The sequence below is a fragment of the Pelophylax lessonae genome, assembly GCF_965119305.1.
Source record: "Pelophylax lessonae genome assembly, chromosome: 4".
Lineage (NCBI taxonomy): Eukaryota > Metazoa > Chordata > Amphibia > Anura > Ranidae > Pelophylax > Pelophylax lessonae.
This window is the reverse complement of record NC_138771.1, coordinates 299,430,690-299,457,680: the sequence shown is the minus strand read 5'-3', so window position 1 is coordinate 299,457,680 and position 26,991 is coordinate 299,430,690. Positions and strand designations below refer to the sequence as shown.

Sequence of the window (26,991 nt, the reverse complement as noted above, 5' to 3'; positions counted from 1 at the left end):
CTGTCAGGTCTCCCAGGTGTAGCTGTTGAGACTGGGGAGTCTCACCACTGTACTTAATGAGAGGGTTCTCATTGGGCAGTGGAGGAAACCCAGCCAATGGTTCACTCAGGCCTGTATCTACCCCAGCAATGCAGATTCTGCCGCACAGCATTCTGGGAGTGGGTATAAGTTTGAGGGGAGCACATAACGCAGTGTCTTTGGTGGGAAGCAGAGTCCCAGGAGGGAGAGTACGGCTGTCTCTCCTCCGGTCAGAGGAATCGGGTGTCCCAGGCGGCTTACCTGAGGGGACAGAGGGCTGAGCTGAGCTGCAGAGATGATCCTGTGTCCTAAAGACCATCGGAGCTGAGAGAGGTCGAGTTTCAGGAAAGCATTCCCAGTTCGTGAGTACTGCAAACTGCCCCTGGGGGTCTGCCTAGTGAGAGGGGACTACTCCGGAGCTAGCTAGCCGGTGCAGGAAGCAAGTGTACGAGGGGGTGCCGGTGTTGACCCTAAAGTGTAACGGGGGTGCCAGAATTTAGGCCCTGAAGTGTACAAGGGGGTGCCAGTGTGTAGACCCTGAAGAGTAAAGGGGGTGCCAGTGTGTGGACCCTGAAGTGTAGAGAGGGTGCCAGCAGTTGGGCCCTGAAGTGTTTAGTGTACAGTGTCCAGTGTTAAGAGTTGCAGCAGTAGAAGCAGGTTACAGAAGCTCCCTCAGTCAGGGAGGACTGGAGGGAGCAGTGTTCAGAACTTTTGAGCTACCCAGAGTGTCAGAAGTCAGTTCGCAGTACAGTCCAGGACTTTTGAGCTAACCAGAGTGTCAGAAGTCAAGTTTCAAGTACAGTACAGCAAATTAGTGTTTTTGAAGCGCCAGCAAGCGTTGGTCGGCCCCCAGCCGGCGTCAAGACAGCGCTGAAAGGCATTTTTCTTCAAGTGTCCCATTTTGTTCCTATTTGAGCCAGAGGAGTATCCCACTCATTCCCTTTTCCCAATAATAAACAAAACAAACCAAAGATGCTGGACTGGTCTTTGACTCAAATCTCACACTTGGGTATTCAGCTTAAATGGGCTGAAGGTATTACCAGTGACCATGGCAGACCCACATCAGGCCCAATGCCTGGAAAATCTGCTGCAACAGTATTATAGAAAACCAAAAGGAACATGGCAATGGTTTATAATAAATTGTTATTTAGCAAAAGTATAAGTCATCCAGTTTGCGTTTAGGTCTACTATAAAGCCCTGTTCCAGGTAAATATTTGTTTAAACGGTTCCCAGTGGTGGCACCAGGGGGAGCTTAGGGACTTAAGCCAGCCATAGACGTTGTGAATCTTGAGCAGTTCGAACCATGTATGGCAGGCTGATTGTACCCAACTTGATCGACCAATCAACTTGGATACAACCAGCCTGTCGGATACTATGTGCAATTAGTTCTAGCAGCAATTACAGCAGCTAGCAGTAGTCACTGTGTTTTCCTGGCGGGTTCAGCTCTCCCCGCCCCAACACTGACTGTGTTGATGGGGGAATTGAGCAATCTTCTTTCTAGCAGAGTAGACCTATGACTCCCTGACACCAGTGTTGCCAATCGCTTGTATTTCTTACGGACAGTCAGTAAAAATCGAAGTGTTATTGCCTGTCTGTAAAGGTTCATTTTTGTTTTTGTCTGCCTGTGAAAAAAAGCCCTGCTTAAAGTGGTTGTAAACCCCCAGGAAGTGTTTGTATCTATAGGTAAGCCTATGATAAGGGCTTACCTATAGGTACTATAAATATCTCATAAACTTGCACTGTTTAGGAGATATTTACATTGCATGCAGCCGATGACATCATCGGGGCATGCGCTCTGAAGGAGCAGCTGCCGTGCCGTTCCCTCAGAGCCCTGTGCTGTGAAAGGCGGCTCCCGCACGCATGCGCAAAGTGACGTCATCGCCGCTTCGGCCAATCAGATGGCCGGATGACGTGAACCCAGAACTAAGACGGATGAACATGTAGGCCGTGTAACCAGTGAGCGGGTGGCACTGCGGGGGCTTCGTTATAAGGTAAGTATTTCATAATGAGCTAGTATGTGATGCATACTAGCTCATTATGCTTTTGCCTTTCAGGTTTTGTTTTGTTTTTTATAAGGTTTATAACCTCTTTAATGAGAACAAATAGGCTACAGTATTCAGATGTGACTAAACATGTGAGCTATAACCGGGTAAAAACTGGAGCGGCCAGTTTGTATGCCAGAAATGCCAAACCTGGAAACACACTGTCTACATCAAGGGTTGGTCAGAGCCCCTTATCGTATGTAACTGTTTGGATGAGGTTACAAATCTGGCCATGTCACTGCTGACTGTAGCTGTTCACAAAGTGCGTATGAGGTGAAGTTTCTCTGCTTCAGGCTCCTCTTTGTTGGCACAATCACAGATATGCTGTGTAGCTCAGAGCAGAGGCTGTTTTGTCTCCTGCTAGTTACTGATGGTTAATGCTAGCCCATGCAAGAGAAGAGATTGACAATGATTGAGGTGGGATCTTGAGGTCAGCATTACTGTTGCTGACAGTGTACTCTGGAGTCTGTACTGGTACATGCACATCAGGGACATGCGGTGCGGTCAATGGCTGGTGAGGCACTGGCTAGTATCAGAGCCAGATACACACAGGTTACATATTCACAAGTTACGTATTTGATTCTCATTATGTAGGTGATTGCAGTTATACTAGTTATACTGATTTAACAAAATTTTTTACAAACGCTGTCCCTTTAAGATGTTTTTTGAGATTTCATTGGTCAAGCACCGGGCTGTTAAAGAAGGCAGAAATAAAAAATAAAAATTACACTGTGCTCTATATAGCTACTGATTTTATTAAAACAAGTCCTTATGTTGGTTAAATTAGTAAACTAATAAAACTGCCATATATAATCTACATAATAAAAGAATAGAACCTGAACCATTCTCTGGTTATATACTGTAGATTATATATAGCACCTTCATTAGTTCTCATAGGTTACTAATTTAACCAGCATAAGGACTTGTTTTAGCAAAGTTAAACGGCGTTCAAACCACACGTGAGGTATCGCCGTGAACCTTAGAGTGAGAGAAATAATTCTAGCGCTGGACCTCCTTTGTAACTCTAAACATGTAACCTGTAAACATTTTGAAAATGTCGCCTATGGAGATTTTTAAGTACTAAAGTTTGGCGCCATTCCACGAGTCTGCGCAATTTTAAAGCGTGACATGATCAGTATCTATTTACTCGGCGTAACATCATCTTTCACATTATACAAAAAAATTGGGCTAACGTTAGTGTTTTTTTTTATTCATGAAACTGTTTTTTTTTTTTTTAAAAACACATTTTAAAAGTTGCTGCACAAATACTGTGTGACATAAAAAGTTGCAACGACCAATGTTTGGGGGTTCTGAGTAATTTTCTAGCAAAAAAATGATGTTTTTTACATGTAGGAGAGAAGTGTCAGAATTGGCCTGGGTGGCAAGTGGTTAATTACCATAAGAAAGTAGTATACAAATAATTATTATATATTGTTTTTAAGGTAATTTACTATATTTTCAAAAACCTGTACTCAAGCAGGTGGCTTAATGGACAAATCAGTGGCAGAACTACCAGGGTCGCAGCAGTCGCACTTGGTTGTGGGGGGAGCCCGCCGCCTACCCGCAGCTTCTAGGCAATGATCTGAACATTATGTCCCGGACATAGTTGTACACTGTGGGCGCTGCCCGTTGCCGCTAATCAGGCATCATGTCAGTCGGCACAGTGTACACTCACTGTGCCTGAGTGAGCACTCACTGTTACTGGCACAGCGCTCCACCCATTCCTCCAAGCAGATCCATGTCGGGAGGAGGAGAAAGTCAGCTGATAGACCTTTAGAGTGAAGGGGGAGGAGATCTCCCCTTTGTGAGCTGATGTGAAGACAGTGTCCCCATGTCGGGAGAGCTGCTACTGGAGGCACTATGAAGCCAGGCTGAGAGCAATGAGCAAGGAGGGGGATTGACTGACACTGAGAAAAAGTGAGTGCCAGTATCACCATCCCAACCCCCTCACCATCCCTCTGCCACTGATCCCATCCCTCTGCCACCATCCCAACCCTCCCACTATCCCTCTTCCACTGATCCCATTCCTCTGCCACTGGACCCATCCCACTGCCACTGATCCCATCCCCCACTGATCCCATCCCCCACTGATCCCATCCCTCTGCCACTGATCCCATTCCTATGCCATTGACCCCATCCCTCTGCCACTGACCCTCATCCCCCACTGATCCTATCCCTCTGCCACTGATCCCATTCCTCCGCAATTGATCCTATCCCCTACCACCCTCCCTCTGCCACTGATCCTATCCCCCACCATCATCCCTCTGCCACTGATCCCATTCCTTTACCACTGATCCCATCCTCCACCACTATCCCTCTGCCACTAATACCATCCCCCACCAGCATCCGTCTGCCACTGTGCCCATCACTATGCCTCTGCCACTGATCCCTTCCCCCAACATCACCCCTCTGCCATGGATCCCATTCTTCTGCCACTGATCTCATCACCCAACACCACCCCTCTGCCACTGATTCCATCCCCCCTCCCACCACCACTGATCCTATCCCTGCTCACCATCGCCAACAATCCCATTCCCCCCACTACCACCACTGATCCCATTCCAACCCCCCACCACCCCTCTGCCACTGATCCTATCCCCCCAGCACCTTCCCTCTGCCACTAATCCTATTTCCTCCAACTACCGCCACTTATCCCCCCACCACCTCTGATCGCAACCCCCCCCCCTCCCACTGTCATTGATCCCACCACCACCACTGATCCCATTCCCCCACAAACGCCACTGATCCCATCCCTCCCTACTACCACCACTGATCCCATCCACCCCACAACAACTACTGCCACTGATCCCATCCCTCCCTACCACCACCACTGATCCCAAGGGGGCACTCAGGAGGATGTAAGGGGGCAGTCTGCAGGTACTGTTTTAGTACCTCCAGAGTGTCCCCTTATATCTTCCAGAGTGCTCCCTTACATCCTCCAAAAAACCTGCTAGTAATAGTAAGATCAGTGGCAGAACTACCAGGCTCTTAATGGTCGCACTTGCTATGGGGCCCTGGAGATCCACCACCATGTGGGGGCCTCAAGATGGCAAGAGGGGGCACGCTGCAGAACAAGAGAAAGGGCCCCTGGGATAGGGTCAGGGGGGTTTCAAAGGCACTGTGAGCTCATCCTCTCAGTCTGCTGCAAACAGTGTGTGCCAGTTTGTATTTAAACTGGCTTCCCTGTATGTAGCTTCTGACAGGCTGCTCAAGGAACCCCGTATCTCTGGAACCATGCCTCCCGACTGCACATCTTCAGAAGCTGAATACATTTAACTGTCTAGCAGAAAGTCAGAAAGTGTACCCTGGCACATGCACAGCTCCTTAGTTTCAAGTTATATAGCTGGTTGAATAGGGATGTAAAGAAGCCAGGGTGTATTGATGATTCCAGGGACACTAGCAAGACCATATAGACTGAACTGACTTTTTTTGAGGATGCATTGAACTGTTTTTTCCCCCCAAGCAACTCCCAATTTTAATACTAACCACCAATTTATTGGGAAGTTTTACAATGCCCATTATATTGGGGGCATTATACTTAAAGTGGTTGTAAAGTCATGAGAGTTTTAACCTTCATGCATTAAGGTAACAGATCTTACAGTGCGGGGTGTACTCACTTTTGTGAGATACTGTATTGATACAGTATATGGCACGTGGTCTGTAATAGTGCAGATATTGTATAATTTATAACAAAAAATATTTACCCGAGTTCTGTATTGATCCAGCTCAGTGCTCGTCTGCAGGTCTTCTCTCCTATCTCCGCTCTCTCACGGGCTTGGCTGAGAGCACTGGAAGACATTGGCTCCTGCCGCTGTCAGTCAAATCCAGTGAGGAAGGAGCGGTGTGAGATGTTTGTTAGGGCCAGGCTAGTCAGACTGGGGAATGAGACTGCATGTGTGAAGCGGCTTCCTATAGTCTATAGTGGAACATGTAGAAGAAGGGGTTCGAGCCTAGAACGCCAGTAGGAGACCACAGAAGAGGAGGGTCAAGTTGCTCTATAAATAAACAGTGCATACCACAGAGCAGGTGAGTATAACATGTTTTTCAGTTTAGAAAAAAACGAATCTAACTTTTTAACCACTTTAAACCCCCCTCTCCTTTACAGCCAAGGAAGCTGCCATCTTATCCTCTGTTTGATCTGCAGTTGCCATGATGCTGCATATGTGATCAATTATGACACGAGTCATTTGATGACTTGACAGTTCAGTTGAGAGCAGAAGCACCTGTAACCTCATTTAGGGCATACCTCCCAACTTTTTGAGAGTGGAACGAGGGACACCTACTAGCAGGGCTTTTTTTCTCAGAAAATAGGTGCAGGATCTCAACAACGACCCCCCAAATTATGCCTCCCCCCGCCCCCTCCAAGTAGGTGTGGTCCAATTTCACTAACAGTGGGAGGGGTATTAAAGAGGCATTAAATACCAGGAGTGCAATATGTGCAGTTTGGGGGTGTGCTAAGTGTAGAGTTTGGGGGTGTGCGCTACATGTAGAGTTTGGGGATGTGCTGTGTGCAGATTTCGTGGATGCGCTACAAACAGAATATAGAGTTCAGCCTTCTTCCAAAGCTGCTTACCTCTGCATCCCCCATCCATATTTTACTTTCACCCCTCTTCAGCCTTAAGCTCTGCATGCAAATCCCCCCCCCCCCCCCAAGCACCACCATCTTCCACATGTCTTACTTTTGTTGCTGTATTAAGCTGAAGAACCCATCCGGTTTCAGTACCTCCCTGCACATTGTAGGTGGCCCTGCCTCTCTCATTTGCAGGAATATCATCCAGTGGGGGTGTCGGCATCCGCAATGCACCCTGGGCACCTGCATCTCCCTTGTCCCCATTCTGCACTCAGCGGGAGCCACTAGGAGACAAGCTGACACTGGTAAATACAGAAACCGGAGGTCTGTGTTTACAAGTGATAGTGGTGAGCAGGGAGCCAAGGGTCTAAGCCAGAGGTGGTGGAACTGAGTTCCACCAAGTTCCAGCTGAAAAAAAGCCCTGCTTACTAGCAACAGTATGTAGGCACACACCGTGCTACACCCCCTTAAAGGAGATATATAGAAAAAAAAATGATTAGTTAAATCCACGAGTGCATTTTTTACCACTACTATTCCTTCTTACTGGCTTTTACAAATGCAGCAATTTAGAAATTGGATTCAAGGATTAGCACTGGGAAACACTTTTTGAAAGATAAAAAGTTTATTTTAAATACAACTATATAGATCAGACTAAATGAGAAACAAATGAGGAGGAAATGGGGTTAGAGTTCCAAATCAGTGATAGTCCCTCAAAATCAGGTACAGTTGGGAACACGGCATGCCTGGAATGTAACTGTTTTATCAGTGGGGTTAGTTCCGCTTTAACAAATTTATCAAAAGGTTGTACACCTGTATGTTGATATCACCTGAGGCCCACCCCTTTGATTACAGAAAAACAGGTATGGTGCAAGACTTTGAGGAGAAGATATGTTATAATTTAAATTTGCCAAAAAAGCACAAAAGTCGAGATGCACTCTTCATTTAAAATACAATATCACATTTTTACAAAAACATATATATATGTTGCACCTATGTACCATTACAATGACAGACCTGTCATTAAATCTCTAGCTGGCTCAGGGTACCCTCACATACAGATCACTATACACCATATACAATGTACTACTGAGCTACGATGTCACACTACAGATTGGGGAAAAACCTCCTAAAATATGCCACAGTACAAAAGAAGTCCTCTTTCCACGACCTAAGGGACATTATTTGTCCCACAAACTTATATGTAAGTGAACATCCACCTGTAAATAACATGAAAGGGGCCTAAGTATTTGTCCTTTTAAACAAAATACAGTGTAGCGCCAATATACTTTATAAAGTGCAAAGATTCCTTTTTAATAGTATAGAAGGAAGAAATTTCAAAAATAAAAACAAAAAATCCCAGTGTTCATAATTGAGGAAAAGTGAAATCAGTGAAGCAACGCCAAGACCAGTGTTTATTCTTCTTAAAGATGACCAGCCACCAACATCAAGTGAATTCAACACTTACCATAAGAAATGGCTACCATTACAGCAGCGTATATGCCTGTGATAAGTCAGGGAGTCAGTGCAGCAGCCTGCTTCCAAAGGTACCTTCTGACACACTCCAGCTAGGGCAAATAAAGCTCACTAGGAGCCAAGAATGATCTCAAATAGTGTAGTATTTTTAATAAAATCCAGAAATCAAGGTAATACAAATATTTCAATAAACTCACATGGTAAGCCACTGCCGACCCGGCATTGCGCAGTGACGTGACGTTAGCACAAGAAATTGTGTCCCAACACTTTAGGACCCCTTGATAACATCCTATTGGAGAAAAGGTGTCAGGGTGGAGTTTCTTTTGCTGGCGTCACCCCGCTGCGCGATCCCGGATCAGCAGTGGCTTACCATGCCAGTTTATTGGATTATTTATAATAACCTTGTTTTTATCTGGATTTTATTAAAAGTACCATACTATTGAAGATCATTTTTGGCTTTTTAATTTTTACAATTTTTCTTTTTACATACTGTCACCAGAACAGTATATTGCAACCATAATGACACCTTATTGCTCTGGGAAGGTGTTTAGGATTTTTTTTACACTGTGATGGATCATTATAGTGATGATCATTGTATAAGCATTCATTTTTACTTTGTGAATGACATCTATTAATGTGCCATTATGTACTATTGTGATAGCAGTAATTGGTCACGGCTATCACATGGTACAGGTTCACTGTGCCCAATCTCAAAAATCACAATAGTACAATATGAATGGCAATGAATAAAAGCCATTGTGTACAACTGACGTGTGATCACTGAAATTGGTACCCAGTACAACAAATCTGTATTCCGCTGTGTCCGGTAGACATAGCAGGTTCACAGATCGCACCGCTGTGTGGCCACTCGGGTCATAGGATGTCATCACAATAGTACAATATGAATGGCTATGAATAAAAGCCATTGTGTACAACTGACATGTGTTATCACTGAAATTGGTACCAGTACAACAAATCTGTATTCCGCTGTGTCCGGTAGACATAGCAGGTTCACAGATCGCACCGCTGTGTGGCCACTAGGTTCATAGGATGTCCACCTTGTGATAACTGTGTTCCTGCTCGGCCGGCTGTATTATTATAAAAGGTGGTGGGTAAAGACCACCAAAAGAAAGCTCTGTCAAAAAAATGATAACAATTTTATTTGGGTACAGGGTTGCATGACCAAGTAATTGCCATTCAAAATGTGATGAGCATTGACATCTGAAAAGTGGCTTGGGCAGGAAGGTGTCAAGCATCGAGGTGGTTAAGGTGTTGGGGCATTAGGTAGATATCATTAACGTACTTCTAATGGTCTGTGACCCACTCATGGCTGCTTCTTTCTTCCTGAAAACCTCTAGATTCATGCATCCTCTAACAGTAATATAAATGCTGAAATTCCGTGGCTAAAAGGGATAACGGCATGAAAATTTTTTGACTTCTTTTCAAAGAATCCAGAGTATTCTGTGATTAGACAAGGGGTGCGTGGACATCACTATCCCCCCTGTCTAATCACAGAATACCAAAGACATTTTATGAATGGAGGAGCTGTAGATCGAGCGACATGTTATGATTGCTGTGCTCAGTTTCAGTGGTGGAAGTTCAGCCCTTACATCCCTGTCAGGGGTGCGTAAATTGAATGTTTTTTTAGGAAGGAAACAGCAGTCATGAGCCGGTACTTAGTTAATCCCCGATATTGTTTTTGCCTAGAATGCAGCTTTAAGTGAGCATTACCACACCTCTGCACACACATATACAATGATGTCCAAAGCCTCACTGACCTCATCAGATCAGCACCACCACATCACTAAGGTCTGCCCAGCACTGGGGAAAGGGGAGATGGCCCTGCACACCATTTGATTGGTTTAAATATATATGGAATAGGTACCGAGAAATATAAAAAAATAAAATAAAATACAAGCTAAAGGGTGCTTCCGTGGGAGGATCTCTATATTGGGCTTTAAAGAGTAACTCCACCTTTGTTGAGAAAAAAAAAACATTCCCCTCTGGGTGCTCAGTGTACATGGCAGGCATTTTAACAAACTTTGTTGCAGATTACTACCTTTTGTTATTCTGAAGAAATAACTGTGTCCATGTGCAAAGTGAATCTGTATAAGAGTATTTTTTTAATTATCCTACAACTTTATTGAAGAGTTTTCAAGAGTGTAGTACAAAACATAGCCTTGGGGCATACCCCGGCTAACAGGTATACAAATACTTATAAAATAACCATGTACAACCTGACTAACATAACGACCAACACGTGTTGCTCAGGGTCCAATTGAAAAGGAGCGAATCACAAGATTAATTCGATTTACCAGCGTGGTGCTCCTCCTGATGTGCGAGGGCAATTGGCAATAATATTGTTAATTGTTAATTCCCCAAAAACTTTCATATCTCCTAAAACACGCTACAGTGTTCATCAAACATCAACGATGAAACAGGATTCAATTTATGATCACCATAAGCTAGAGGGTGTAGCTATCAGTAGTTTCAATCATCGACAGTGGATTCTGAATCTATCCATAGGTCCCAAACCTTCTCAAATGTTTTGGGGCAGCCCCGGGAAAAGTTGGTTGCCTTATAAAGAGGGACCACTGAGTTAACTAGGTGTTCCGAACAGGATAAGGTAGGAGGCCTGTCTGACTTCCATTTGAGGACAATAGCCTTCCTGGCATAATGTAACAGGATACCAATAGAGTGCAGGTGGCCCTGGCAGAAGCTAGAGGGTCAGCTAACCCTACTAGACACTCTTAAACTTTTAAAGGGACAGGTATTGTCAGAGTGGTTACAAATTAGGTCCACTCGTGCCAATAGGATTGAATCAATGGGCATTCTCAAAATACATGGATAAAACCTGCAGGAGCATTGGGACATCTCCAACAGCCAGAGGGGTAGTAGGGTAAATACGATACAGCATTTGTGGTGTAAAATAACTTCTATGTAGTATTTTGAATTGAATTAATCTGTCTGTAGTTGCTATGAGATATTGAAATGGGTACTCCCACATATCCTCCCAATCTTCAGTGTCTAGTTCCTGATCCTCTGCCCACCATAGGGTGTGTAGGGATTCAAGGCCCATATGAATAGAGGGCTGCAAAGCTTTGTAAATTGTGTATAATGGTTTACAAGGGGAATCAACCTTAATGAGGGATTCTAAATCATCCTGTTCCAAATGGAATGTACGAGATTGAAATTGTGACCCATAGGCATGACATAGCTGCAGGAATCGAAAGAAAAAGGAGTTTTGGTAATTCAAACCTACTCTTCAACCTATCAAAAGTGAGCAGTTCATCCCCCATCGCTGACCAGCCAGAAACCTAGCACCTCTGGCAGCCCATGAGTAAGGATAAGGTAGATTTTATAATCATCAATCAGCTGCTGGACTTGGTGTCAATCATATAGGAGGCAAGAGGAAAGAACCATAGTGCAAATCGCTAATAAAAAGTATTTATTTCCATATAAAAATCCACTCACATTTCAGAAGTAAAAAAATGGGCATTTCACAATACACAGCTCCACCTCATCCCAGCGTGATTACACCACTGCCCACCTCACACGTAGTGCCCCTTTTATCTTTCCCAAATTTCAGGCTCATGTAAATTATATATAGATGATTTTTACACGGTTTTCAGATATTTTTGCGCTAATTTGAATGCACTTTATTGTAGGAGAGTGCTGCACGTTTTTGTGATTATTTTAAATCTGCTTCTTTTTTTTCCTTTGAAAGTGGAGTTACCCTTTAAAATCTGCCTCCTGAAATCAGTTATAGCTCCACATTTATCATTAACAATAACACAGTGATGCGGAAGTTCTGCTTAAATCCTGCTACAGAAAAAAACAATCAGTGACACATTATATATTTTTTTCACATAGTTCATTAAATACCAAACCAGATGCAGAAATCATGTTATTCTGCATGACCTAGTTACCTGCACCTGATACATAGACTACACAGACACTGTGACACCCCCCCCCCCCCCCCAATATGGAAATGAACAAGATCACAAGGACGCTTTAAATAGTCAAAAACAACACTCCTATCTGGGAAGGGCCGCCTTTCTGGCCCCACACCAAAATACTGAATAACACACCACTGAGCCAAGGCGTACATGTGTAATACATCTTTTTGGAAGTTTGACAAGTTAATAAAGCTTTGCTTGAAATAAAAATGTCATATTTATGTATTCAAGATGAAATGAAAGGCTGGCATCTAGAAATGTGTGAATATACCTTTCTATAACGCTACCTAGCACCTAGCTAAATGTTCACTTTCACCCATGAACCCATGCACTGACATACCCCTCCTTCATAGTGCCATCTTCATTGTTGGTTAATGAGGATTGTGCATTGCATTAGTGATACAGTGCGGATACCAACACTTTGATTTTGGAGCAGGAGGTGCCATGTCAATAACTCTGGTCACCTTGAATACTTTAGTTATATAACAGGGTAACATAAATCTGTTCCAGACGAGACCATACTTAGTAAATAAAGCATAATTGCATACATTATACAGAAGCTACCCTGAGTGAAAATTACACCTCACAACTCTTAAAGGATTCCTGTAATGCTAACCTTCTGCTGAAAATGCTAGTTGCCTGTCTGCCATGCTAATCCAATGGCTTAGGCTCCATTCACACCTGAGCGTATCGTTTTCAGGCGTTTTTTGGGTGTTTTTCAGGCGTTTTTTACAGGTGTTTGAAGGCGGGCATTGACATCTAATAAAAACACTGGTAATCTGCCAAAAAAGAAGCTCATGTACTTTCTTGAGCTTCAGGCATCAAAACGCTCATATGTGAACAGGGGCCATTGAAATGAATGGGATTTTGCTTGTTGGGCGTTTTGAGACTTCAGAGATGAGCGTTTTACGAGCTGAAAAAACGCTCAGGTGTGAACAGGGACTTAAAGTCTATACAAAAATCATCCCTTACAGTGCCGCTGCCCCTAACACTGCTTAGGTTAAAGTGATTGCAAAGTCTCACTTTCTTTTTCTATTAAAACAACAAAACATGTTCTATTGCGACTGCTTGGAAAAGTCCAGCCTTTGACGTAGCTTCAATGAAACGTAAATTCACGTGGTTCATGTTAAGCAGAAAAATAGTGAGCGTCTTGCAAGACAAACAAACCCTGCCCGATAAAATATGGTCCCCTTGGCTCGCCTACTTGCAGGTCCCAAACATACGGTATTAAATTCCAGGAACACTTGGTGGTAGATCCCCGGACGAACTTACCTTCTCTTTTTCTGGCCGGGGTCTTCCCTTCCCCCATTTATTTGTTAAAAGCTGGTTCACACATATGCAATGTCAGACATTGCATGTGATTCACGGCACACTGCTCTGCAAATCACATGCGATGGCTGTGCGTTGCGAATTCCGACATACAGATTGTATGGCTGCATTTGCGTCGCATTCGGACCAAAGTCGCACATCGGATTGCATGGATGTTCACACCTATGGGATCCATTTCATGTCCGAACTGACAGTACGCACAGCGATATGCGAACTGATCTGGGGGTGTCTTTTGCATATGGGTGAACCGGCACTAAGGGCATTATGGGGATAAGTTAAAGTGGAGTTCCGGCCACAAAATCGACATCCGCTTCCTATTTGTCACCTGAAAAAGAAATGGATAGTTAAGTTTTTTTTTTTTTTACTTACCTTGTTATTGTAGAAAAATACTGTATACTCACCTTTCTTTCATTTCCTCCCTCGGCGGCCGCGGCCCGCGCCGTCACTTCCGGTTTGCAATGATTCCTGGGAGCTGAACGTCATCGCTCCCAGGAATCAATGCGCCGGCACCAGCCCCCTCTTCACTTCCGGTGCGGCGCCTCATTCCCTGCTATACAGCTTCTGGGCATGCCCAGAAGCTGTGGAGGAATGCGGCGCCACACCGGAAGTGACGAGCGGGGCCGGTGCCGGCGCATTCTGGAAGAAGAGGACACGGAAGAGGACGCAGAAGAGGATCGCGCTGGCTTCAGCTGCCCACATCCGAGATGGCAACGCTGGAGAAGAAATTTTAAAGGTAAGTATTTCTTCTTGCAGGTAAGTGCGACCCGGGACAGTTCAGAGGCTATCCATTGTGGAAAGTACTAGCCCTGACAGTCCCGGGGGTATTTTTATTGAAATTTTTTTTTTCGTGGCCGGAACTCCGCTTTAAGTAGCTATTTTTCACATACTCTTACTGGGGATTATAGGGTAGACCAGCCTTTCTCAACCATTTCAACACAGAGGAACCCTTGAAATAATTTTCTGGTCTCTGGGAACTTCTGCTAAAAATTAAAAATCTACAACTCATGACACATTAGTGTGACAGTCAGTGGGAAGAATGCTCCTTACTCTTGTCATCATTGGGAAGAATTACCCCCTTACAGATAGCTAAAAGGAACAATGGTGTCATTGGAAACTTATCTGAGGGGCAGAAATTGCCCATTGCTCAAGGAACCCCTAGCAAACTCAGGAGGAACCCTGGTTGAGAAACCCTAGGTTAGACCATAGTCAGTTCTTTCTCTTTGCCAAGGCTCTTCTATGTTCCCTCTTTTATCACTTTTCTTTTTCTATTATGTATTTATGTTTTTGAATGTACAGAGCCTAGCCAGGATTGTTTGCTGCTCTGCTTTGTATTCTTTATTCTTTACTCTTCAAAAAAGTTCAATAAAAACGATTGAAACTGAAAATAACAAACTTGTTATACTAACCAATGAGGGGGGGGGGGGGGGCAGCAACCACTTTAAGGCCCCTTTCACACTTGTACGACCTGAAAGTCACCCAACTTTGACGCGACTTGAAGCAATGCCTGTGTAATCTTGAGGTCTATGGACCTAAAGTCACATCAAAGTCAGACCAAAGTAGTGCAGGGACTACTTTGAAGTCGCTGCAACTTGAAGTTGCACAGGTATGAATGGTATTCATTGGAAATCATGGGATACGACTTGTCATGCGACTTTGCAGTCCCAAGTCGCAGCACTAGTCACACAAGTATGAAAGGGGCCTAATGCAATACATTAAGGTAAAAAAAGCCTTTAGAACCACTTTGGTGGGCAGGTTTCTGCCTTTGCTTGCTGCCTGTCCATTCCAGGTCAGTGAAGGGATGTTTGAGACCCCCTGCACCCAGTCTCAAACATCCCTTCTGGTCAGTGAGGTCCCTATGCCATCAAAGAGGACTGTTTTACATCTATCTTATCTTAAAGTCTGTTGCATTTCACGTTTTTTGTTTTAATATTGAACTCTATATATGTGTTTTCATGAAAGCTCATGTTTTAAAACCCAAGGCCAGTGCGTTCTGGAGCAACAGCATTACAGCTGTAAAAACACCTGACGTGGATAAACACGTGTTAACGCTGTATACAGCGTTAAGCCGTGTCAAGCATTTTTTAGCAGTAGCAATTGGATTTAGGGGTGGAAAATAGAAGAAGGGAGAGAAACGCTGCTAAATGCTAACACGGCTAAACGCGCATTAACACCAATGCAAAATGCTTCTAAAAGCGTGTTTTTACAGCTGCTTTTTCCTGGCTTCGGGACTGGCTTTGCAGCTGTTTTTTTAACGCCCTATGTGCATGAGGCCTTTTTGTGTACACTTATCTTATCAGTTTATATAAGCCCTGGTTCACACTGGGGCGGCTTTGAAATCACGCTACTTCAGCTTGATTTTACAGCCGCACAATCAGTTTTTAAACAGTTTGTTTAACCACTTCCCGCCCGCCCTATAGGCGATTGACGGCGGGAAAGTGGTTGCATTATCCTGACCGGACGTCATGTGACGGCGGCAGGATAATGCGCTCTGCGCACCCCCGGGGGGAGCGCAGAGCGGCGATCGGTGATGCGGCGTGTCACACCGCATCTCCGATCTCAGTAAAGAGCCTACTGACGTAGGCTCTTTACCATGTGACCAGCCATGTCCAATCACGGCTGGTCACATAGTACACAGGAAGAGCCGTTGATCGGCTTTCCTCAGTACGTGCCTGACAGGCATGAGTAAAGGAGAGCCGATCTGCGGCTCTCCTGACAGGGGGGGGGTCTGCAATGGTAAGCAGATCATTGATTACCAGTACAGACCCTTGGGGGGGGGGGTGCCACTAGAACCACCAGGGATGCCCACCCATGACCCCAGGGATGGCCACCAGGGATGGCAATCAGGGCTCAGGGAGCCCGCCAAGTGCCCTCCCCATCAGTGCTGCCCGCCAGTGCCCTCCCCATCAGTGCTGCCCACCAGTGCCCATCATTGCCATCTACCAGTGCCGCCCATCAGTGCCGATCAGTGCTGCCTATCAGTGCCCATCAGTGCCCACCAGTGCCGCCTATCAGTGCCCATTAGTGCCGCCTATTAGTGCCCATCAGTGCCACCTATCAGTGCCCATCAGTGCCACCTATCAGTGCCCAGCAGTGCCGCATATCAGTGCTACCTATCAGTGCCACATATTAGTGCCCATCAGTGCCGCCTATCAGTGCCGCATATCAGTGCCACCCCATCAGTGCCTTCTCATCAGTGCCTGTCAGTGCAGCCTCATCAGTGCTCATCAGTGCAGGAAAAAACATATTTATTTACAAAATTGTATAACATAAACAAAAAAACGTTTTCTTTTCAAACTTTTCGGTCTTTCTTTTATTTGTTTAGCAAAAAAGAAAAAACCTTGCGGTGATCAAATACCACCAAAAGAAAGCTCTATTTGTGGGGGGGGAAATGACATAAATTTGGTGTAGGTACAGTGTTGTACATGACCGCGCAATTGTCATTCAAATTGCAACAGCGCTAAAAGCTGAAAATTGGCCTGGGCAGGAAGGGGGTGAAAGTGCCCTGTATTGAAGTGGTTAACAGAAGTCAATGCAAATCGTAATGAAATCGGAAAAAAGTAGTTTATTTAGGGTGTATATATACTCTTTGAGAAAGCTTTCTACACATCTGGATCCTGAAGAAGCTCACATCATGGGCGAAACACGTCGATCCTTTTAGATATTGTATCTTCGTGTGTTGTTTTTATTACCTTGTCTTTAATAAAATTTATATATATTTTTATGATTTATTTTTTCATTCAATTGATGTTTTTGGGCACATTAAAATCCCCATTATTCTTGCCTACAAGGTCTTCCCTGGTAGACTTGGTCTACTTTGTTGCAACATGAGTTGTGGTAATTTGAATGGTTCCATTGCCAACAATGGGGTACGACTTGTCATGCGATTTGACAAATCGCACCAGTGTGAATGAGGGTTTATGCTAAGCCCTATATGCTTATGCTTATGCAAAGCTGCAAATTTTAACATTCAATTTCAGGATGGACCGTATTGACTGCGATTTGGATCAGGAATCACATTTACAGTGGCAATCTCAATCAATCAGATAAAAGATTAGAAAAAATTGTCATTCTTCTCCTTCAATTTTTCTCTTCATTGCGGTCAAAAACAATTATCAATTTCACCAAATTAACCATTAGAAAAGCAAAGAATTTATTTTAATTGACAGTTTTTGAATACAATTCTACCAGCGTATGGCTAGCTTTAGGCAGCAGCAGTACAGTAGTTCCTCCTGCCCGGAGGCTGTTCTATGTTGGAGCAGATCACGCCCAGATATGATGATAAAGTCTTTCCACCATATGGAAGAACATGCTGATCTACTTTTAGAATCACAGAGCTCTTTAGAGATCCCCCTTCTGTATCTGACCTTCTGGATTCTCTTGAACATTTCCACTAAGGTCATGGTGGACCCCACTTCTAAGACTTACTATCCATGTCACAATCTTAACATACGGTATAATCTTTGTACAATAAACTTTAGATCTACCAAAACCTGTAATATGAGGAATTACCTAAACCAGCCGTTTTCAACCTTTTCAACTCAGAGGAACCCTTGAAATAACTTTCTGGTTTCAGGTAAGCTCTGCCAAGAATGACTATATCTACTATTCTTTATAAATTAGTGTGATGGTCAGTGGGTAGAATGCTCCTTACACTTGTCATTGGCAAGAATTACCCCCTTACAGTTAGCTAAAAAGATCAATGATGTCAGTGGGAACTTATCTACTTACCTGAAGGGCAGAAACTGCCCATTGCAACAAGGCAAACCCTTAGAAACCTCTGGAGGAACCCTGGTTGAGGAAACCTTGACCTAAACTATCCAATCAATTTGTATCCAATCAGGAGAACCCTTGCATTACACACTTATTCATAGATCTAATTGTGGCCATACACGTTTCGATTATATTATCTGAACAATCGGATTTGGTATGATTGAACTGGCCAATAATTAAAACAACCTTATCTTCCCTTGAGATTGATTTAGACTCAGATAAAGACTGGATTCAATCAATCTGAGTCAACCAGCTAGGGCAGCACTGAGATGCATTGCTGATAAACACAGCCGTATTTCTGTCAATCAGATTATGAGATTGCTTGATGGAAATAGAGATGCAATCGACCATATCTTCCAACTATCGATCAAATTCCACTTCCCTGTGTGGCATATCGATCGATTAGGTTGTAGACTATGGATTGATTACTACTGTTGGGAGTGATCAGTCAGAAAAGGAACAGATTATTTATCAAAGTGTGCATGGTCATCATAAAGGAGAAGGTACAATATAATTGTATGGTCAGTTTAATGCCCTCTACCCATTGTATTATCTGCTTTCCTCTTATATTATAAACTTTTTTAAATATAAAAAAGGAAATTACTCTTTTTTTTTTTTTTTTAGGAAAATGTAAATGGGAGCTCCTGTTTACCTAAATTATAAAATGCATCAATCTGCAGGAATGTGATCGCTATGGGGCTAATGTACAGTAAAGATCTATTGTCTCCAGTAGGTACAATAGAGGGCAGCAAGCAGTTATCTTTGTGCTGATGCAATGCACATAGGACTTTACAGCCCTGGAACGTGACTATGCCAACAGAAGCCAAGACCCAGCCAGCAATGTCATAACAACCCATGGTGATCTATTGTAGAATAACCATGCCACGCTGGATCCTTTTAACCCCTTGTGTGATGGGTGGGCTCAGGGTTGGATGACATCACCTATTATTATCTCTGCACACACACACACACACTTATTTATATAAAATGTACTTTCCACCCAGCAGTCTCTGCTGATCGATTGGCAGCCATTCACCCTGGCAACAGACCATAGCATGCGATCCACGTAGAGTTCCATGCCAGGCAAGCTTGATCTGATTTAGCCACATGGCAAGAACGTCCAGGGCAGAGCGGATTATTGTCAACCTAGTGCCAGCGAGTGATCATGCCAGTGTCAGTGCCAGGTTACTCACTGTTGTGGTGGAGAACTTCCTGATGAACTGATTGGCAGCCCACAGCATGTTTAATAAGTGATCAGCACAGCGTCCCACAATGACACGTAAATAGAAGAGGAGAGATGGAGCACACAGAACCACCGTGATCACTGCAGCAAACAAGGACCAAATCCAACTAATCCCCGCCCTCAAGACACAGGGAACGCCCCACCTGCCATCCATCCACGGCTAATGACAGGGAGTAGGTACCGCCCGCCTTTCCCCAAAGCTGGATCGCGTTTAGACGTAAACCACGCCCCTTCACCTTTCTTTCTAGTGTCAGGGCGGTGGCCACGCCCATGTGTCATTTAAGGTGCTCACCGAAGAACCTGCGGCAGCTGGAATGCGGCTCTGCAACGGGCTGGCGGAGTGGGCGTGTGCAAGTGTGATCGTGGGAATGCTCCCTACTCTGGGCACTAACTCTTCTCTGTTTGTGCTGCAGATTTACATGTAATGCACTCATAGTCAAATATATAAAAAAACGCAAACCTTTAAGGAGGAGGAGATTCAGCAAGGTCCCAAAAAAGTAAAGTGTTACTAAACCCAGGAGCCTGCATTCACTATATCTGGTCTCCCACAGTACACAGAACATGGAAATGCGATTATTTTAGTAAATATAAACTGCTAAATACCTTTTCTCATCAGCAGTATATAGCAGTTTTGCGACTCCTCACAGTGTCTGGTTAAAGCCTGTAGATGGAGTTGTCATTCCACTCTGACTGTCCTAAAGGGCTGCAGGAACCGTGACCCTCTGTCTGGACAGTGCTGATTGGCCCTGTGCTGATCACATGCACCCTCCCAAAAAAAAAAGAAACTCTAGCAATACACACCAAACTGAGCATGTGCAGAGTGCCCCCAAGGCTCTGTTTTCTCAAGAGATAGTATGTTGACAGTAAAATAAGGGGAGGATCAGAGAAGATGGACTCAAACAGCCTTTTTACATATTGCAGGGGATTAACCCCTACGGTTCCTCAGTAAGTATAACAAGCATGCTTTACTGCAAATACAGACTGATTTTACTGTTGTGGGTTTAGAAACACTTTAACCACACTATAGCCGAATGATGGCTAGAGTGCAATTGTCTAGTTCTGGGACACCGTCATATGACGGCTTCCCGTGATCGCACCCGACGCACCCCCGCAGCTGGGCACAGGGTGCGCGCTCTGTGATCATAGTGTCCTCTGGACACTGCTGATCACAGATCGGGGTAAAGAGCCAATCAACAGCTCTTTACCACTTGATAAGCTGTGTCCAATCACAGCTGATCACGGAGGTAAACAGATTCCGATTATTGGCACTCCTTTCCACATGCTGACAGCATGAGGAGAGGAGAAGAGAGTTGATAACTGGCTTTTGTAAAGGGAACTCCTACACTGATAATCAGGGTACTAATAATCAGTATCCTGATTATCAGTACAGTCCCACCAGTGCTGCCAATCTGTGCCCAACAGTGCTGCCAATCAGTGCCTCATCATCAGTGTCGCTTACCAGTGCCTATCAGTGCCGTCTATCAGTGCAACCTCTTAGTGCTGCCTATCAGCAGGGCCGCCATCAGGGGGGACAGCCCATACACATGTAGGGGGCCCAGGTGTCCCGAGGGGCCCCGGAAATGGGGCTCTGGTGTTCCACCACTGTGAGGGATGTGCCATCTGCTGCTCGCTGCCCACCGCTTTTTCTAGTTTTGATGTATGGCTGCTCTGTTTGGGATTTCCGCCCATATCAGTGGCAGCCTCTCCTCTGGTTTAGGCAATGCACGTGTGCGGGAATTCTCCTTGCATGCACAGTTGAGAGCGGGGCCTGGTGCTGTCACAGGCTGTCAGCATCCCAACCCCTTACCACCAACGCTGATCCCATCCAGAGGCATAACTACAGGGGACACATTTGCACCCTGGCCCCATGCTCCAAGGGGCCCATGAGGCCCCCTGTACACTTGGATGGGTAGGGGGGGGGGGCAGGGGAAGGATTTATAGGAACTGATCCCTTAATTTACCTCCTGCAGCTGCTAAATGCTCACTTCTCCTCCTCTCCTTCCTACAGGCATTCAGTGGCCAGGTGGTAAGGCCCAGGGGGGCCCGGCCTAAAGCTGTATAAGGGGCCCCAAAATTTCTGATGGCTGCCCTGCCTATCAGTGTCGCCTATTAGTGCCCATCAGTGCTGCCTATCAGTGCAGCCTCATCAGTGCCTTCTTATCAATGCCCACCAGTAATGCCCTATCACTGCCCATTAGTGCAGCCTCTACAGCACACATCAGTGAAAAAGAAAAATTACCTGTTTGCAAAATTTTATAACAAAGTAGGAAAACTTTTTGTTTTTTTGTTTTCAAAATTTTCGGTCTGTTTTCATTTATTTAGCAAAAAATAAAAAACCCAGTGGTGATAGAATACCACCAAAAGAAAGCGCTATTTGTGTGATAAAAATTTAATATGGATACAGTTTTGCATGACCGCACAATTGTCATTCAAAGTGCAACAGTGCTGAAAGCTAAAAATTGGCCTGAGGAGGAAGGGGGTAAAAGTGCCCAGTAGGCAAGTGGTTAAGTCAGCAAAAACTGCAGCTACTGACTTTTATTAAAAGGACACTTACCTTTCCAGGGATCCAGCGTCGTCCTCACCCGGGCCTGGCCCCTGCATACTAACTGTGGGAAGCCGTCTGTGACTCTTTGTTGCTCCACAGCTGGCTTCCCACTCCACACTCCACTCCCCTGCCAACTGCTCTGCGCTTTCTGAATGGTCCCACAGTCTTCTGGGTCCTGTGATGTGTCCAAGAAGGTTGCGGGCGGATGGGAAGTGGTCGAACTTCTGCTTGGATCCCCTCGGCAATCTGAGCAGAAGTGGTAGCGGGTACCTGCTGAAACTAGATACTCACTCCCCCAAAAAATATTCCAAATATGGTGGGGGGCAGGGGGAAGAGCAGAACTTCCCCTTTTTGGGTGAAGTTCAGCTTTAAGATATCGCAACTTACAAATTCTTAGATGTGGTGGCTGCATTCGTTTTCTTTTTTTTTTTTTTTCCTTAGGTTTTTTTTTTTATTCTCACCTGGTGATCTGGCCAGTAACACTTTTCCTGTCTAAGCCCTCATGCACACTGTAGCAGTGTTAATTTTGGCAGCAAATTTCAATTTAGTTTTAGTCTTAGTCTTAGGACTAAAATGGCATTTTAGTTTAAGTCCAATTTTAGTCTTCTGCAAGTGTTTTAGTTTTAGTCGTATTTAGTCGACTAAAACTCCAGTACATTTTAGTCGACTAAAACGTCCTACATTTTAGTCGACTATAACTCATTTTAGTCATCTATAATCAAATGGGTGTAGTTTAATTGTAATTTGTAATGCATTATTTAAGCATTTCTCTACAATTTCCAAACTCATTATATACTACTGCTGGTCCTGGAGTGAAAAATCGAATATGTTATTATTTATGGTATTAAGCTTTAAGCATGCACCAGTGTTAATTTTGGCAGCAAATTTCGATTTAGTTTTAGTTATAGTCTTTTGACTAAAATGCCATTTTAGTTTTAGTCGTATTTTAGTCTTAAGACTAAAATGCCATTTTAGTTTTAGTTGTATTTTAGTCATCTGAATTGTTTTAGTTTTAGTCGTATTTTAGTCGACTAAAATTGTGTTAATTTAGTCGACGAAAACGGTTTAGTCGGTTTTAGTCGGCGAAATTAACACTGCACTGCAGTTCAAAAAAAGCTGCTTTTACAGGCATTTGAGGTTTTTTTTCCTCTGCCTAAAAGCTTGAAGAAGCTTGTGCTTTTTTGTGCTCTTTTGCATGTTTTTATTGAGCTTCTTCCAGCATTTTTGAGCATTAGCGTTTTTTTCACAAACCCTCCCCTCAGCTAATTTTATCTTTTTTTTTTTTTGTGCATTTTTGAGCTTCTTTGATTTTGTTTGAGCTACTTTGAGCTTCTTTAAAACTTTTCAAGCTTTTTTGCGCATTTGTGGGCACTTAGGCGTCTTTTCTGCTCGAAAGCTTCTCTCAAAAACGCAAGTGTGGTGGGGGGGGTTTTCTGCCTGTAAGCTCCTGAAAAAGTAATTGTGTGCATGGACACATTGGCTGACATGGAAGGACATTTCCAGGCAGAAAAAATGAGAGTTCAAAAAAGCTCAAAAGCCTGTAGGAGCAGCTTCTTTGCGCTTCTTTGAGCTGCAGTGTGCATGAGCCCCTTAGGATATATCTCCTCTCTGGATGGAAAAGCAACAGAGGCACCTTTGGATAGCATCCTTGTAATCCGGGGAGAGGGTAGTATTAGATGCACTAGCAGATTTCGATTTAAACTAACAAAGTAAAGCCAAACTTCACCTAACATGTTTTAATGAATTACACAACATTTTTTTTTCCTTTTGGGATAAAGGTTTTAAAGCCCATTCACACTATAGCAGAGAGCAGTGGCGGCAGGTTTGTTAGGGGCGCAGGGGCGCCGCCCCCCCCATCCATGCGTCCGGCCCCCTAATCTACATGCAGGGGCGCCGGACGCATGGAGTTCAATGGGGATATTTTTTTTGCATCACCTGATTAGAGCCAGAGGCTCTAATAGCGTGATGCAAAGGGTGAAGCCGGGGCGCAGAGCAGTGCGTCCCGAGCCCACCCATTGTGTGACAATAGCGAATGAAAATTCGCTATTATCACACTGATCCTCCTCCTGGCCAATCAGGAAGCACGTCCGATACGCGCTTCCGGATTGGCCGCAAGGCAAGCCCCATGCCATTGGCCGAGGAGGAGGCGGGACTGGGAGGACTGGAGGAGACGCGCCACCGGGACCGAGGAGAAGAAGCCGTTCGGGGGACCAAGAAGAAGCCGATCGTGCCGCTGCTGCTCCAGGTAAGTAAGGGGGCACGCACGCTGATCTCTGCATTGGGGGAATGTATGCTGGTCACTACATTGGGGGAATGTATACTGGTCACTACATTGTGGGCACGTATGCTGGTCACTGCATTGGGGGCACGTATGCTGGTCACTGCATTGGGGGCACACACGCTGATCTCTGCATTGGGGGCATGTATGCTGGTCACTACATTGGGGGCATGTATGCTGGTCACTGCATTGGGGGCATGTATGCTGGTCACTACATTGGGGGCATGTATGCTGGTCACTACATTGGGGGCATGTATGCTGGTCACTGCATTGGGGGCATGTATGCTGGTCACTACATTGGGGGCATGTATGCTGGTCACTACATTGGGGGCATGTATGCTGGTCACTGCATTGGGGGCATGTATGCTGGCCACTGCATTGGGGGCATGTACGCTGGTCACTGCATTGGGGGCATGTATGCTGGTCACTACATTGGGGCATGTATGCTGGTCACTACATTGGTGGCATGTATGCTGGTCACTACATTGGGGGCACGTATGCTGGTCACTGCATTGGGGGCATGTATGTTGGTCACTGCATTGGAGGCATGTATGCTGGTCACTACATTGGGGGAATGGTATGCTGGTCACTGCATTGAAGGGGGCATGTATGGTGGTCTCTGCATTGGGGGCATGTACGCTGATCTCTGCATTGAAGGGGGCATGTACGCTGGTAACTGCATTGAATGGGGTCACGCTGGTCACTGTGCATTGAAAGGGGGCACGCTGGTCACTGTGCATTAATAGGGGGCACGCTGGTCACTGTGCATTGGAAGAGGGAACGCTGGTCTCTCTGCATTGAAAGGGGGCACGCTGGTCTCTCTGCATTGAATGGGGGCACACTATACCTTAATTACTGAAGGCCCCTTTCACACTTTTGCGACCTAAAAGTCACGCAATTTTTTACAGCATTTTTTGCCGCAAAGCAATGCCTATTACATTTTTCTGTATGCGCCCCCCCCCCCAAAAAAATTTTGAGCACCAGCCGCCACTGGCAGAGAGCTGTATTTTTCTGCATAAAAAGCACTTTGCAAGGGCACACAGAAAAAAAATGCTTTTTCACAGGTGAACTGTGCCAAAATGCACAGAAAACACCCATAGCAGACCACAGGACAGAGATTCTGCAGTCAATTGGGAAGTGCACTTTGCTAAGTAATTTCCTGTTTATAATAAACACAGTTTACTATGCTTCATTTCTGAATGAACACAGTTAATGACCGGTACCGATCACTCACTGTGTTCATTAGGAAATGGATGGGGCCAGTAAATGACATATATACTGGCTCTTTCCACACTCTGCATCCCGAAACTATCCTCTACAGCAGCTTGCAGGGGAGGAGAGGGGGAAAGCTGGCAACGCTGGGGAGTGGGGGCATGGGGAGAACACGGGGCGCCAGTCAGGTAAAAGAGGAAGAACAGCGACAGGAAGGGTGGCAATCTATCCCATTTCTTCCTGCAGCTGCTCAATGCCAGTGGGAGGGAGAGGAGGAGAGACGGCTTTTAGCAGCTGCAGGGGGGAAAGAGGATCTGTACAAGTAAATGCTGCCCTGCCGCCCCTCCTATTCAAGTTTTGGGGGTGGGCAGGGAAAGATCGAGGTCTACTCGTATCCTTACGTGCAATCAACAGGTAGATCACTATTGACAGGATGCCGTCTCGCGTTCTAGAGGAACCACTTCTTCCGGATCTCCTGTGGTCCCTCATTCCCAGACTGGATTGCTCATGAATTCTGATACTACTTAAGGTAGTGTCCTTTCTTATATATATTTTCCAAACTATTTCATTGTGTAAATCAATACACTAATACAATCCATATTCTCACTTTATAGACGTATATCTAAGCTCCTGATGAATGGACGGAGGTCCATGAAACGCGTCGAGCCTTCGATCACTCAGATATTTTAATGTATTATGACATATTTTAGATTGTGAGCACACAGAGATTATGAGGTCCTATTGTACTCATTTACTTCAGAGAGATCCGTATGTGATCCGACAAGCATCGTATTTTATTTGTATTTATCTGTATCAATTTGTACCACGTTATCTACTGTCTGCTACATCTCTGTGTGTGCCTATGCAACAATATCTTTATATGTTTATGTATTTTTGCAATAAACTTCCTTGTCTAGTCAACCTCATTTAAAGTCCCACATTCTTGCTTTTATTGTCTAGAGGAACCACTGTCAATCAACACTATTATCCACCCTCTCTAGCACAGCATGTGTTGTAGGCAACTGGAAGCCTGAAGGGTGCATAACAAAATTAACTGATAATGGCTCCTGTGGAGAACCATGCTGTCATTGTCACGGATGGCAGGGCAGACTGGGAAGAGTGCTTATGTCGGGGTGACATGTGACATGCTACACCTTGGTCCCATCCACCCCCTGGGCGGCGCAGAGCGAGTAATGTGGTCACATGGCCTATGAAAATCTAAATAAAAAAGGTATTTGGGAGAACATTTTTATTAATCAGTGTCCCCTACTTTTATTTGTTAAAATTTTGTAACAACTCAGAGTAGGAAAAAGTTTACAGTCATTTTAAAGTGGTTTTAAACCCACAACATGCTGTATATTATATTGCAGCTTACAATTTCTTAGATGTGATGGCTGCATTTGTCTCTTTTTTTTTTACCTAGCAGTCTGACCAGTAAGTCTCGTATTTATCAAGTTACTTTAACAGACCAAGTTGTCCAGCAAAAGTGAAAGTTAGTGCTGGGACAAACCAGCACTGTGCTGTATAAACCCACATAAACGCATACAGGTAT

At 44.7% G+C, this 26,991-nt stretch overlaps 1 protein-coding gene across 1 annotated transcript in view; it reads right to left on the bottom strand.

Annotated features, from left to right (window-relative positions):
* ALDH1L2 (aldehyde dehydrogenase 1 family member L2) overlaps positions 1-19,532 on the bottom strand; it is a 120,335-nt gene extending 100,803 nt beyond the window's left edge. The window contains exon 1 of the mRNA XM_082256207.1: positions 19,355-19,532. Within this exon, the coding sequence (XP_082112333.1) occupies positions 19,355-19,402 (48 nt within the window). The 5' untranslated portion in view covers positions 19,403-19,532. The remainder of the gene's footprint in view (positions 1-19,354) is intronic.
* Positions 19,533-26,991: the final 7,459 nt, after the last annotated feature.